The sequence below is a fragment of the Bacillus rossius genome, chromosome 1, assembly GCF_032445375.1.
Source record: "Bacillus rossius redtenbacheri isolate Brsri chromosome 1, Brsri_v3, whole genome shotgun sequence".
NCBI lineage: Eukaryota > Metazoa > Arthropoda > Insecta > Phasmatodea > Bacillidae > Bacillus > Bacillus rossius.
This window is the reverse complement of record NC_086330.1, coordinates 23,823,833-23,840,632: the sequence shown is the minus strand read 5'-3', so window position 1 is coordinate 23,840,632 and position 16,800 is coordinate 23,823,833. Positions and strand designations below refer to the sequence as shown.

Genomic DNA, 16,800 nt, shown 5'->3' with positions numbered 1-16,800 from the left:
TTTTTTTTTTACAATATAAACGAACGACCACAAAAAAAACTTTCCAACGTTAACTTTCGAAAAGTTAAAGACTTTCAGGTTGTTTGGTTGCCTCTAAATACCGCACATTTCTCGAATTTCCACAGAAAACAAGAGCGTTAGTTATAGCTTTGAGTTGCCACTCTTCTATCTTTCTTGCTTTGTGACGAAAACCTTCCACGGTTTGCTAGGCCCAAGGTTAACAGCGCACATCTTGCGATACACGCCAAGGTAAATAACTGACTACGAACACGGCATTTTTTTGTTTAAACCCCGACTATTGATGACGTTCTGACGATTCATACAGTAACCTTCGAGAGTGAACACACGTGTGTCGGCGGTATGAGCGAATAAAAAGGTTGGATAAGTTATTTAACTATAATAAGTACGAAACCGTGAGAAATATTAGTGGTGAGTTATAAGGCCGAGCAAAATTAAAGTTTAATGTAAACAATGACGTTAAGAACTGTTACTGTCACGGAGTTAGGAATTGTCAGGGGACGAATGCCGTAACTTAGTTGAAGTCACTTTTTTACCTCGCCATCGCCATATTGTAACGCTCAAATTATTGCGGAAATGGTGTTTGATCACGTTAATAAGTGTGAATTATAATCTCCGTCCTAAAACATAGTCGCTGCCATACAATACAGAATACATTGTTTACAGTGTTTCATGTGGGTTTTTGGGAGGCTAAGCTAAAAAAGAGCTCGACACTTCATTTTTTTTAAAGTCGATATAGACCTTTCTTCTGAGGTCCGTTGTGGACGAATGCTAACACGTATAAAAACACGGATATAACCGTCGTATCAGATTTGACGGGGATCCAAAAATTCGGACTCGTGACTTACTATTTCCACGTCGGTAATACCTTAGTTGCAATAAACTTCTTATACCCTGGGTAAAATTTCAAATTATTTCAGAATGTTTCAAATACAACCTATGCTTAACTTACGGTTGTCCTATCGAACATAATTAGATATATAATTTCTGTCCCACTGCTATTAATCGTAGCATCATCAGTTACAAGTAAAAATTTAGTTATACAAATAGATTTTTTAAAACCCATTTTAGGCAGTTGACAGTGCTTATACTCCTGCCAAATAAAAAGACTCCATCTGTCCTATAACGCGTAAACAAATATTTTTTTGGTTATTGTAATAAATGTGTAAAACACACAAAACATAATATATTCCCACTAAATATAAACTACAGACCCCACGTGGGGGTTTGGGGGAGAATACCCCAAAGAGCGAAGCCATTAAAAATGTTCATTGCACTTCTGAATGCCAGCAGGGCCACCCGACACGAGATGGGCATTGTAACTGTCTCGTCAATCTGGCGGCGCCGTTGTGCGGTCAGCAGATGAATTACCTCGAAATATCGCTCTCTGTCTAAACAACGCGCGAGTATCAAATAAAATAAACCTGATTTTTAAGCCAAAGCGAATAACGATTATTATTTTAACCCTACTTTATCTGTGGTTTGCTAAATCATTGCATTGCACCTTTACCTTCATTCATACGCCATATTAGCTTGTGGTTACCACTCAAATATAATAGGGGAAGCCTAACCGAGCCTAAGATGTACATCAAGTTCTGTCCCTACCCGAACACGCCCGAATATTCACCTTCGGCCAACCTCGGGTTTATTAATATATATTTATATTTATCTGTTTATTTTAATGTGGCTATACTAACCTAACTAACCGTCCATAGTGTTTTAAAGTGTTTTAATGTAGCTAACCTAACCAACGACTTTTAATATTTGAATTCATTTATCCTGCGCAAAAATAAAACAAATCCCGAGGTTGGCCGAAGGTGAATATTCGGGCGTGTTCGGGCAGGGACAGAGCTGGATGTACATCTTAGGCTTCTCATATAATAGTTTCCCTATGCATGACGAGAAGTCTGTGCCCCAGTTCAGAGCCTTTCGCGTACCGGCTATACGTCGCACTTATCATCCCCTCACTAACAACAAATACACCCCTGACTAGGCGGGCCCTATTTAAACATTCATTAACAGTTTTTCCAACTGAATGCACCAGACGCCTTGTACAGTCTGACCTGCCATTTTTTTTTTTTTGTTTTTCTTATTGTTCTCATGACAGTATTATTTATGAAGAAATGCTTAGAAAACGGCAAGAGACTTCGATACTTAAATTGTACGCATTACGTATTTTTTTTGGAAATAAGCAGATTTAATAACTACCTACGTCGAAATAAACACGACATCAAAATTCTATCGAGAAGAATTGCCCGGATGTTTACAGTTAGCAGACAATGCGCAGTACATATCGCATAACATTCGCAACGCAACATAAACTTGCGACGGCGTGTAGGTGATGCATGTACGAGCATCACGCAACGCCTGTGTAGTTCTTTCCGAAAACGTCGCCGGCCTGGGCTCACACGTACGGTGCGCAAGGCTTCAGGGGAAAAAAATCACGCGATTTGAAAACTACAAGATATCCGAGTGACGTCTCTAAAGCACGTGTTGTTCTAAATGAATATAGGTAAAAGGTTATTGAGTCCCTTTCAAGGTACCTGCGTTACACCTTTTATCTTCGTTTATCCTCCGTATGATGTTACGTCAACTTCTCAAATCTCTTAGTTGTATGCACGAGAAGACTAAGCGGCCAGTTCAGAGGCGAACCCGCGCTAGAAGCACCAGCGAGCATCGCGCTTATCATCCCGTCCAACACTCGTACATACACGACTGACTAGGCGGTGCGAATGGACACCTGAATGCCTGTTGCTGAAGCCAGTTCTATTGGCTTATTTCGAGTCTACAACCGGTCTAGTGAGTGCGGTGCCGAGCCAGCCACGCACCGCGACGGCCATGGAGCAACGAGACGCCTAGCTCCCGTCGGGCGATGAACCAGCAAAACAAAAGACGGCGCCGCCGAGCTAGAATGAGGAGGGTAGGGTGGTTTGGATAAAAAAAAAACCGCGACCTCTGTCACTGCAGCACGGATATCTAAAGTAAAATAATAAAAAAAGGTAGGGAAGGGGGGGGGGGCTGGGAGGAGATAGAAATGAAAAAAAGAAAAAGAAAAAAGAAGAAGAGGATGATGGGGTGAGTGCGGGGTCGGCGTGACGAGAAACTGTAACATTCCCTGGGAAGCCATTCTCTTCCTCAGTCGTGCATTCGCCCTCATACAACTCCCCCTTTTTTTTTTATATCTTTCTTCTTTCGCGTTTTTCCCCCCACTCTCTTTGTTCCCAGCAGGGCCGCAGTAGGTGGCATTTGGCCCGACTGGAAGAAGTACCCGTGCTGGCTGGGATGGCGTGTGTGTGTGTGTGTGTGTGTGTGTGTGTGCGCGCGTGCGTGCATGGATCGTGGGTGGGGAGGAGGGGGACCCCATGCCACGCATTTTTTTATCTCTCTTCCTTTTAAAAAACCCCCTCCCCCCTTCCCACCCTCCCCTATCAGAGGGCGAACACCGCTGTCAGCCGCCGACGAATAAAAAAAAAAACAGTCGACGAGAGGAATAAAAAAAGAAGAACCGAACCGGCTGGTCTTCAAACTCGTTTCGTGCAGGAAAGGCGAGTGAAAACAGAAAAGTACAAAAAAAGAAGAAGAGTGGTATGGAAAGGATGGGGAAATTGTTTAGGGATTGAGGGAAGGGAAGGGGTGGATGTAACCTTGCAGCTTCCCTGGCGCTCCCGTCATTACCCAATTAAAGAACGGGAGACGAGAGCCGGTGTGCAGGACGCAGGACGAAGGGGGCAGGGGGACACGAACAGGTTGGCCTATCAGGTAGCGGCGAGCGGCGGCTGTAATTACCCCGGGCGCCGCGGCGGAGCCGGTCGCTAGAGGCGCTGGCGGCGTCCGTCTGTGGTCAGCGATACATCGATACATCGATACTCGTCCCGTGGGGGTCCGGGAGGCACTGCAGGGGCGTTCCATCATGCAGCGCACGTCATTTCATTTATATCTGTTATTGTTAGTGCTCTGCTAATACTCGACCGGGAGCAGAAGCGTACGCAGAATTTCACTCGGAAAGAGAAATTCAAAATACCGCCTCTCTTTGTTGGTGGTGGGAATATATCATTCTCTTTAAACACCCCCTTCCCCTCACCCACGCATAAGCCCTTGACTACTTGACCACGACGTCTGTGCATCTAGTACATATTATGTCAACAACACTTGATTGCCCCCACCCAGAACTACGCTGATCTTTCCTTGCAGCGATGAAGGGAATGTATGTAGCCCTCAGCTAAGTGCAGGGCATATACGTCTATGATCGCTGACTCACTATACAGTGTTTCTAGCGGCCGAACACCGATGCACAGGTGTCATGGTACAAACTAGGCAAATAGTTGGATCCACGCTCATGCCGAGCTCCTAGGGCGCTCTAAGACAGTTCCCCAAGTATACACTTATACCTTTGAATATATATACTGTATAGAAGTCGCGAGTGGATAGGATTTACTCTACGTTTTTCAGAAGCGTATGATGAGCAGCTTGGGAACTTCACCGCTGCAGTGCGCTGCCGTAACATTCTGTATCGTCTTAGTTGTTATTTACACGATAGAGCGCAGCGCTGTCGCCTGCTGTCATACTCCGCACCCCTCATCCATCATTCACTGCAGCTCAACGTCGTTCCACAGGAGGGGGAAGGGGTGTTTGAAGAGTTCGACACTTGTCCGCTAGGGACCACCACAAGTCGATACCCTAGAGATGGTGGCGATTGCAGCGGTGAATTAACCAACTACCTCAAAACCGTATTAGAAATTTTAACCTGGGCTGGCGACTTCTATACAGTATATATATTCAAAGCTTATACGTACTTGCCCCCGGAGGTGACACCACAAAGGCTGTTCGAACTGGAAGTTAAATTAACACGTGTACAAATCTACGTACTTCTCGCAAACTTCAAGTTGAAGAAATGTTGCCATTTTGAAGAAAAAAAAAAACATTTGAAGGTTAAATTTATACAATAGTGATGGCCGACTTCACTCTTTTGAAGGGACAGATAGTTTTTTTTTATTAATCCAAGGACCTGACACACAATAATATAAAATTTTCACAAATTTGAGAATTTTGAGAATGCCGTTGAGAGGAATGTACCACGAGGGAGGGGGAAATTCAGTTCAGAGATGTTTTAACGCTTATATGTTTACCCGTATAGGAAGAAAAATAAAAGTATATTATTAATATAATTCATAGAAACCTTACAAGTAATGTGATAGTATACACTTATCACGTTTACAGACTTTTATGAACGTATTTTTGTTTTAATTGTAATGGTTTGAAATGTTGAGCTTTAAATAATAGGAAGGGGACCCGACAAAATAATTAACACCCGGTCCTTGTTTCTCTAAATGGACCTGAGTATTATGTATGTGGCATGTGACGAAGACGCGACAAATAATCCCTTAAAAAAATATAAAAGAAAAAATGGGTGCGTGTACTTGGCGTGATAATAAACTAACTTTAATTTTGCATGCAAATAATTATTAGAAATGAAACATTAAAAGGACTACAGTATTATATATTATAAATATGGTTGTTTAAGTATAAATTCGATAAAAATTTTTTTTACATATATACTCAGTTTTCAACATCAATATGTAAACGCATAACATTAATTATTTAATAAAATAAATAAATTAGTGATAAATTTTAATTAGTATTGAAAATCAATAAATATGATGAATGTTTATCATAATATATATTTTTTATTATTTATTAAATAATTGCATAATAATATGTAATAAAAATTAATGAAACATAAAATAACATAATTTATCTCATATAAACTGTTTATACACACAATTTCTATCACTAATATTCACAATAAATATTTTTTTATGATATGGACCAGTATTCAAAATCAATTACTGAAGTACAACATTTAAAAGTACATTTATAATTTAATGTAATGAAAATTTCATTGCATGGTGCATGCGCAAAGAAAACATTCTCTCTCGTCATTTTTTTTCATAACGCGCATAAAGAGTACAACTTCAAATAATTAATATAAGGATGATTACCGTAGTATGCATAAACATTTTCCATTATTTTGTGAGAATATTACCGCTCCCATACAGTGTCTGCCGACAACTTAGTCTACATGCAAGCAAACAAATACAGCTAATATTTCTCTGTCTAGTCCGAGATGTATCTCTGTTAGTGAGGCGGGATGATCAGCGCGAAGCTCTCTGGTGCTGGCGCGCAGTCTTCTCGTCGTGGATATTTGAGCGGTAACCATAACATTGCATGGCGGAGAAACGAAGATAAAAGGTGTCATCCAAGGTTCTTGGGTATACTTTCAAAAATCTGTACCGGGCGTTTCATTTAAAAGGAAAAAAAAGCAAGCATTTTAGCCCTTTTTAACTCTCCTAAAGATGCAGTTAAAAAACGAAATACGGAAAAATAACTACCTACCCATGGAGTCGAACATAAATCAAGATGGCCGGGCCGGATTCGAAACCCGCAGGCTGCGTTCCGAATGAAATAAAAACAAAAAGCGTGTTCAGTGTTCCCGCGAAAAGCTACGCACACTACTGAAGGCTCTGGAAAGCCGGCTTCAGAAGCTGCGGCCCATGACTCACGATGGCCACTCCTGTACCAGTGGAGTCGGCGTCCCAGCCGCTCGCAACCACTAACTCTGCCTGCGCCTGCGCGGTGTTATTTTCAGCCGCTGCACTGATGTGAGAGATGGCGCAGGCCACGCTCATAGCTCTCGGGAGAGGTAGGTACTTCACACACACACACACACATGTCATTTGGTTGCAATGCTTTCACAGTGACGCCCTTGGAACTTTTTTTTGACGTGACGTCTAATAAATTGATGAACGCACAAAAAAGTGTCCCGTTACGCACATGGTTCCGTTACGCTGTGTCCCATTACGCTCATTGATCCGTTACGCTCATTGTATGCTTGCGCCGCACCGACAGAAGTGAAAACTTAAAACTTTGTTTATAAATGTGTAATATGAAATAATTTCTACGTCAAATGAATCTGATTACTAGTATAATTACAAGTATTTATTATTTTATTATTAAAATAAAAATGATTCAATTTTATTCATAAAAGTATGCAATCATTTCATCAATGTTTTGTTATGACGTTGTCACGTTAATTATCGTCCGTAAACCGACTTTACAGACAACCAATTTTTTTTTTTACTCGAGAAAGTTATCTTACGACTTCCGCTTGCAAACCACTGGAGCGTGTCAAGAGTACATGGCGACAAAGTAATAAAGTGTGAAATATACAATTAAGCAGTACAGCATTAACATTCAACAGTCAGAATACTGTCAAAGTTTCTTCAGTTATGTTTCGATAATCAAAAGAAGAGGACGTGTGACAGCACTTCTGAGTCCAAATTTATTTTTTTAATGGCTAAACGGGTACACCCCTCCCCACGAGTACAAAGAACAAGAATAACTAGCAAACATCACCGGGTTACATCGTATCACGTGTAGCTTTTATAACTTTGCATCATTACGTGATGTTAACAAAAAAAACTCAACATTTCTCCGAAAGCTTTCATCGCCGTAATCCGGTTTTCCATCTTTCTTATTAAGTTTGGAGCCAATTATCATTTAACTCGCTCTTGAACCTAGGGTAATGGTCAACCTAGCTGTACTGCATAGCATTTATTACTATTAAAATAAACAACTATGAATTAACTCCCGGGACAATATATATATATATAGGATTAATTTTAGTAGGAAAAAAATCCTAATTCTTAGCTTACATGATTTCAGAAGCCTTAATTTATTTTTAGCATCAATATCCATAAAGTGGCCAAGCGCAAGTCGAACTCAGTCTCCAACCACGCACAAAGGTACGGCTCAAGGTTACGTTTCAAGCGAGTGTCTGCTAACTACAGTTTGCGGTGCTATCCTGCTTCTCCTTGTTGCTAATTACTTTCAAGAGTTTAAGCTAGGTGCTGGTCTCTTTTCTTTTTTTTCTTTTACTGTAACAATAGGTACTTCCAAGCATGCGAACAGGTAAGAGTGATGCAAAGCTACCATTTTAAAAATGAAATGCTGTTCGAAAATATGGAATTTAAGGTAGCTTCTTACTTTAATAATGTTCGCAGGCTTTCACGGCCATTGTCCGAAGTAGCTTGGTTTCTGGGTTGTAGCCGTGTCCTGGGCAAATAATACACCGACGTTTCGGTCGAAATTGCAGTCTCCATCATCAGGGAGCGACTGCAATGTCCACCGAAACGTCGGTGAATCATTTGCCAAGGACACGGCTACAACCCAGAAGCCAAGCTACTTCAGGTTCTAACTTTGTCATTAAAAACATATATTGGCGACAGAATAGATATTGTGTCCAAAACTTAACAAATAACAATGGACTTATTCCCCCCGAAGTGCTTGGTCTGCGAAATGCAGTTTTCCAGTGACACCAAAAAAGAGAGTGAGTGCAGGAAAAATAATATCGATGTATATCCCTCAACGTGCTGCTGGACTGAAACCCGGGCCCTGGTGGCCGACAATGGCAGCTGAGCGAGTTGAGCAACTGCCGCAGGCGTGTCGCGAGGTGAGCCGGTGCTCGCTCGGAAACTGCTCTCGTGTCGACACACGAGTTTGTGCCGGTGACGTCACAGGCCCCGCCGCAACGGCCGTGCGTCAATAACCTTCCGCGGACCTCCCCACTCGGATCACGTGACACGGCTGTACAGCTGCCGCCACTGCTAATTATAGTGGCAGAAAAGATCTCAGTGTTCATTATATCTCACTTCACTTAAAAATATATATATATATATATATAGTTGAAACATATGTAGTGCATTACAGCCATAAATAATCTAAATTAATATTAAAACTGCTAGAGGTAAAATGTCTGTACATTGGATGAAATTTAAAAAAAAAATCATATTGGAAATGGTTACTAACATAATAATTAACTCAAAAACATAGTTTTCAGAATTTTTGTTTGTGTGTTTGTTTGTCTGTACGTTTGCCTGCCATGGCATCATTCGAAAACTACTGGACGATTTTGCTATTTTTTTAATACCAAGGTCTTTGGCTATATATAATTAAAGAATGTTTACCCTAAGGGGGTGAAAAAAGGGTAAATAGGGTATTAGGATCATTAATTATATCTCCGAAGCTAACCAAGCAAAAGAAACGATATTGGGTAAAAAAAATTAACACACCAAAACAACCAACCACAATTCTACCATTTTGCGATATTCAACCCTAAGGGGTGAAAAAGGGATACATATGGCTTTAAGATAATTAGATCTCGGAATAAAAAAAAGCATAAAACATGATATTAAGTACCAATAACAAATATATCAAAACTACCAACAACAATTTTACCATTTTGCGAAATTCACCTCGTAAGGGGTGAAAAAGGAGTAGATACGGTGTAAAAATAAAAAATTATATCTCTGAATCCAAACAAGCATTAGAAAATATATTAAGTACTCATAATATATATACAAAAACTAACAACAATTTTACGAAAGTCAAACCCTAGGGGTTTTCCAAATGGTGTGCATGGTTTTGAAACTAAAAATGAAAACGGATTCAATTAAAACTGGAGGTAATAAACTAAGAAAGTTCAACTTGCATGTAGTTAGGTATTGTATTTTTTTTTATTTATTGAAATTCGTTTTTCAAGGCAATGAAAAGGGGTACGATAATTTTTTTTAAATGTTATCCCAGAGACGTAAATGTTTTGGTGAGAATAATAAAAATAATAAACCACCCATTATTATTTTGCCATTTTGCGTGATTCCGTCCCTAAGGGATGTAAAATAGGTAAATTAGGTTTTCAAAAAAATGCATACTTTCAAATCTACTAGATCTAAAGGTAATAAATTAAGAATGAACAAAAAGCGTATAGAGTTACGAATTGTATATTTTATTTTTTTCCGGAATTCAAACTTTCAGGGGGTGAAACAGAGTAAGATTTGTTTTAGCATTAAAAAAAATATCATCTCCAGAAAAAAAATAAAGCTATATGTAAGAAACAGAGAATGAAAATACCTATGAAATTAATTACATAAGGTGTATTTACAATTTTTATAAATTCCACTCCAAAGGCAGTAAAATGGGGTACATTAGTTTTAATAGTACTAAATAATATATCCAAGCAAATTAAGCTGGAGATCAGAAACTGGTCAAGAATAACTTATATTGTATGATTCCATAGAATATATTTTTTACATTCATTATTTTTCTAATATTCGACCGTAAAAGGGGTGATAAGCATTCAATTTTGTTTTATTAAAAAAGTAATATCTCTTAAGCTAATCAAGGGGGACATAATTTAAGCGGTATTATTTATGAACATGCCAAATCTACTAACCCATAATTATTACCAAAATTATAATTCTTAAGGGGTTGTCGGATTTAAAATTGGGTTTTAACATTAAAAAAACAATATCTTCTGATTAAATCCATATTAATTTAAGATATTGGCAATGATAATACACATAGGTACCTTACATTAATTTTTTTTTTAAATATCAGCTCTTAAATTGTAACAGGGGTGCGTATATTTTTTTTTAAATATAAAAAGTAATGCATCCACAAAATTAGTTTTGGCAAGATAAGTTTAAATATAATATAAATGTAAGATATAAAAAAATTGTATTACACATCTGTGGTAAAAAATAACGTGAGGTTTTTATTTGGTTAACGGATATTGCCATATTTAATAATTATGCAGTTATGAAATTTCACAACGACATCTCTGTGAAAAAAAAGTAGAGGTGTGGAAAATTTGGGAATTTTGTTTAAGTAATACTAAGCATAACTAATAATCAACCAATACGTTCAAAAAGAAATACAATAATCGGTAATATACACTTAAATAAAAATTTGTAATTGGCTATCTTATGAAATGAAAAAGTGATGTGATTTCGTTAATGAAATGTATCCTCTAACATACTAAAACGGGAAATCAGGTACTTAATCTATACTAAAAAATTATAAAGGCTTAGGCATAACCATTTAGAAAATAACATTCTTATATTTTTTTGTTATGAATAGAATATTTTATAAACCTGACAGTTTTTTTCGTCTATTTCAATAGTAAAAATGTTTGGAATTAAACACATAATTTTCTAACAATGTAAAATAGCAGCAACACCATGAGATTCCGCGAGCGAAGCAACGGGTTACTGGCTAGCCAATGCACATGTACATGTGGTCTACAGAAAAATAAAGCCAACTTATTCAAAAATTCACAAGATAACATAAAATAAGTCCCTGATAAATTCCAAATTTCAAAAAAAGTTTTAAAGGCTAGAATTTGAAAATCAAGTTTATATTTCATCGGCAGGTTTTACTTACATTGCGATTTAAGCTCTGAAAAAATTACATTAAATAATTTTTACAATAATTCACAGTAAACGGTATACTGATTCGGCACACATTGTAATCCAGCACCGATCGAGCGGCTCGCGTTTGTTTCCTGTTTCAAGCGTGTAACGTTCCATATTTCACGGCCACATTTCCGTAACGAATTTTTTTTTTGAGAATACAGTTACTCATTTGTATTTTTTCTTCTATAGATTAGCTAATTAAAACTTGTAAATACCATTGCAGTGTATGTTTATTTTTGTTAGATATTTCCGATACGAACATACTGACGTCAGATAAGCCGGCAGTGGTGGCTCCAGAATTTGCATTTACGTTTGCGGGGCTCTGATATTTTGGAGAGATTTTAAAAATAAACGTTTTTTTTTAACAACGTATTTAAGGACCTCAAATTTCAACGATGGATCTGTAAAATTATTTGTAAGTTAATAATATAAAAATGAATAATTAATTAACGTTACTAAATTATAATACATTAAGTTTACGTTATAAAACGAACAGCATTCTACAGTTTAATGACAAACCTTTTTAGGGTTGATACAAGTTTGAAATTCTACAACTCCCTGACGTTTACAGTTATTCCAGATTTTAATCGACAAGTTTCCCTGACCTTCCAGACACAAACCATCCCGCGGCTCACTTGGTGTTGCAGGGAATTGGGGGGGGGGGAGAAAGAGAGAAAGAGAGAGAGAGAGAGAGAGAGAGAGAGAGAGAGTGAGAGAACGTATGTGCTTTCAAATGTGTCACCTCAGAAAAATTAACGCCATTTTAGATAGATACACATGTTCGGATACAATTGCTATAGATCCACCCAAAGCTATCGAACTTGCATGTAAGCTTCCGGAAATTGGTTTACGCCCTTTGTGTTTTTTTTTGCAGTAAAAAAAAAGGCCAGGATTTCAGGAAAAAAAGGAAATTACAACGGAAATTTTTGATTAGTAAACGTTCGGGCAATTTTTTTTTGAGGCACTTAAACGTTGGCGGAAGTGGTAGTTCCTGTTTAATTTTTTTTCTGTAACTTGAAAGAAAAAATATTACCGAAATATTTGTTTGATTTCCCAGAGTTTCCCAGGTTATTTTCTGTCCATGTTAACACCCCAGACTTTCCGCTGCCGCCCGTGCTTGTAGCGGTGGTGACAGAAGGGCGAGAGGACTCACCTCTGCCGACGGCTGCGCCGCGCCGGGCGCGCGTGGACGACCCCGCCTGGCGCCTGCTCGCGGTGCGACGACCCCCGCCGCTGCGTCGGCCGACCTGCAACACACCGCGCCCACCGGCCAATCAGCCCCGCCTGCCGCGCCCCTCCCTTTCCGAACACCACTCAGCCGCTGACACACGCCCGCGTCATTACTAGAGGTGTTACTATAACAATTAGTACTCCGTTACTATCGTATCGTTACGTTACTCCTTACTTCTGATACCGCATAACATGCTATGTTATGTTGCAGCAACGAATCCAGTCGTATTGCGTACGCGTACAGTATGACGTCGCGTAAATAATAATAATAAATCGAATACAAACTATTAACAATGTTTGGTAATTAACATGTTTTGTTAACCAAGAAACAAATTAAATCTCATTAGAGCGGCTTTATTATATATTATGTCTTTTAAGATAGAATAAAAAAAGGTGAAAATACGCGATAGTAAAAAACAAAACCATACATATTTCTAATTTGTAAAAAATACTTTCTTACATTGTTTCTGTTCCAATCTCAAATTTTGTCTACACACACAATACCTTTAATAAACAGTAAAAAACTTGGACGACGAATTTCCAAATTATACTTTACTTAAACAAACATCGTTCTTTGTAACGTACGTTTTTTAATTCATCGAATGAGCGCGCGCATGCGTAAATCATACGAAAAATGCGAGTAACGAAATGCATACATGTGTAACGTTTCGTTACTCGGTACTAGATGGCGCACCCGTTACTCAGTACCGAATACATACGGTTTGCTACAGCTCTAGTCATTACGTGGTCTCACCGGGCGAAGCAGTTTCATTTCATCCAGACCATGTTGGGTTGACGCCCAAAACACTGGCTGAATTGCACGGTAGTGACATACTTATTGACCATCACCAGACGCGGTCGAGCACCATTTCCGCATGCACTATAGCGATGGCTTGAACGTGAGTTCAACTACGTCGCAGCATGCCGTCTCCTGATAGTTTCCCGACTCCATGCACGCCTTCATGTTCAAGGCCGATCATTATTCGTCGTCTTGCTCAGGGGGGCATTCATCGGCGGACAAATTGTCGACGGAACGGTCGAAAATCAGCGGCGGTAAACAAAGGCACGCCTGCGTCTGTCTGCAGACGGGCATTCCAACAACCACCTGCCGCCTTTCCTAATTAAATTTATCAAGTATGTAGTTGTATTGTCAAATTCTGGCGCAGTTTCAATGCACCAGGCACTGGGAAGTACAACTGTACGTCCGCCACGATGAACTTTCTGACGGAACTGTTGTCAAGGAAGCCGGGGGGGTTTCTGTCTGTGGTACGGCGGGGCGGAGTCAACGAATGGATTCTGCTCGTCTACGGGGATGACTATCGTAATCACGGTAACTCTTGGATCACTCTCGTATCAGAACCAGTCGCACACACTCCGCCAGCGCGGGTGACGCCGAGTGCCAGAGGCCACACGGGCTAGTGGCTGCTGCAGCGGGGCGCGATGCAGTGGCGTGAACAAGGGATTGCGAGGGCGGGGCACGGAGTCCCGCGCCTCCTCCGAAACCCTTCCGGAGATTACGTCAACTAGAGGCGTTTCCTTGTTTGTACTTGACATAATTCCCGATTAAAAAAAAAAAAATTGGTTGTCTGTAAAGTCGGTTTACGGACGATAGTTTAACGTGACAACGTCATAACAAAACATTGATGAAATGATTGCATACTTTTATGAATAAAATTGAATCATATTTATTGAATTAACACTATTTTGTATGGATACAAAGAATGAGTGAAATCTACCATTTAATTGATAAATTTACTTTTATTTGCATTCATTAATTCAAATATGTTTATTACTTTAACGAAGAGATTATTTTAACTATAACTTTTATACATGTTTGCTATTTAACTTCTTCCAATCTGTGTTATTCTGTTAAGGATAGGACGATGGTAGGAAAAGTAGGAAACGAATGGGAGTGTTTCAAGTTTAATGTGCCTCGAAAAAGTCAAATCGATGGTTGTTCCAATCGAGTGGAAGAGAGATAGATGCGGCGCAAGCGTACTACATCGAGAAAACCCGGGAAACGAACCTGGTACGCCTCGGCATGAATACGCGGGATCTGACAACTCGACCAGCTGGACCGTAACTCCCAGAAGAGAAAGAAGGCAATATATCTGCTCAATGTTTAACAATGTGAATCAATAATCGGCTTATAACATCAATGGAAAAGCCGATATTTTACCTTGTGCTATTTTAAAAGGGCTATATAAATGACAACTTTCCACCAAAAATTTATAATATAAATATAGAACACTCATAAATAAAATTATGTCCCCCAAAGACAAGTCGTTATTCGATTACTCATCCGTATACGTATTCGCTTATAACGTAATGAAGGCGAGTACAAAATCTAATATAAGGTAGTTACCATAAATTTCTTTTCTTGATTTTATTTCACTTTTTAGTATATATAGTAAAACTTTCCGCATGTAGTTATAACATATAACAGTAGCACTCACTCGCACATGTTTTAATAATTGTTATATTGCCTAACGAAAATGTTTGTGAATGACACTACTAAAATATGAAATAATAAGTACGAATTATAATTGTAATCGCTATTTTTAAGGTACGGAATTTACAAACTAGCGAGTGCAGTAAGGAATTATTGTTCTCAGTTCTATGTCCCGGGTCTTTACGGAATACAGCAGGGAGTATTCCTAATATTATGACCCGGGCAGGAGGTGGGGAAGAGGGGTGGCCAATATGAACCACGTTCCTAAAAGCCTTCCCCTCCCCCTCTCCATGAGCAGTGAACAGCCTTCGGGGCTACCTTGAGCTTAGCAACCGCCGAATTATTAATGTTGCTGGAGGGCTAGCGTGCGTCACGGGGCCCCTGCTGACGCAAGGCGGAGGAGTCATTAGTTCCTCTCGAGCACGACCGTGGCGCTGCGTAGCGCTGCTGCGAACTGCTGTCTTCTGTCGCCACGTCTCCCGGCGAGACTCCTGCCAGGGACACACGGCGCTTCAACTACAGTCCCGGGGCCCCCTTCCCCTGAAGTTAAGAAGCCTGCAGATACTGTGCAACGGGTTTTGATGTCAAAACTGTGTCTTACGAAAAAAAAATTGGTTGTCTGTAAAGTCGGTTTACGGACGATAGTTTAACGTGACAACGTCATAACAAAACATTGATGAAGTGATTGCATACTTTTATGAATAAAATTGAATCGTTTTTATTGAATTATCACTATTTTTTACGGATACAAAGAGGGAGTGAAATGAAATCTACAATTTAATTGATAAATTTACTTTTATTTGCACTCATTAACTCAAATATGTTTATTACTTTAACGAAGAGATTATTTTAACTATAACTTTTATGCATGTTTGCTATTTAAGAGGCCGTGTCAGTAAATGTTTATTTCCAATATTCTGCTTTAGAAGTTCTCTCTTTTAACAGTGAGATTTAGTGACTTATTCAACCGAAGTAACTGTAGCCGCAGCGCGTGATAAAGCTACTATACCCTTATCACAGGATTAGTGGGACGGTTGACAGCTCCAGTTTACTCGACGAAAAAATGTATCTGGTTCCTCGACAATCTGAGAGGATGACAATCTGACCGGCGGTTCACTAGGAAATTGCGGTGCAGGGATTCAGAATCAAGAAACCTCACATTTACAACTGTACTATGAGTCGTATCTAAAAAATTTTAATATTTTAAACGTATCGGAATACAATTAATCTTCAAACATGTGGTAATTATTCTTTATCTGGATGTAATATTCCGTGAAAAATAAAGTTTGTTGACATTAAAAAGTATACGAAATTCATCATGTAACGTTTTAAAAGGATAATAACAAATTCATATACTTAGATATTGCATATGCATTACACACAATCTAAATACAATCTCACTAAGTCAGACTACCTAATTTTTTACAATGCACCATCATACAGTTTAACAGAAGTAGGAGAACCTCTTATCGACGTTGTTTCAAAGAATTTAAATTTACAAATATTACTATTTATCTTATTACGATATGTATCTTTATGAATACGAATTTACAAAAAAAAAAAATATTGAATTGATTACATTACACTTTAACATTACACAAGACTAAAACACTAACAAAACTTAATTTTATATATTGCTGTAGCATGTTAGAAGACGAAATAACTCACAAGACTAACATTAAGAGGGCTGCGTTACAAATTTACTTTACAGAGGAGAAAATATCCTTTAAAGATATTTCATTACCTAATTGATTACATAATACTGCCGTTGATGTGATCGTAGATATAAAG

General features: G+C 38.8%; 1 protein-coding gene across 2 annotated transcripts in view; it reads right to left on the bottom strand.

Annotated features, from left to right (window-relative positions):
* Positions 1-16,800, bottom strand: part of LOC134533177 (lysine-specific demethylase 3A) — a 411,862-nt gene that overhangs the window by 259,502 nt on the left and 135,560 nt on the right. For both annotated transcript variants that reach the window (XM_063370546.1, XM_063370569.1), the window contains one exon: positions 12,481-12,574. In XM_063370546.1, the coding sequence (XP_063226616.1) occupies positions 12,481-12,574 (94 nt within the window). The remainder of the gene's footprint in view (positions 1-12,480; positions 12,575-16,800) is intronic.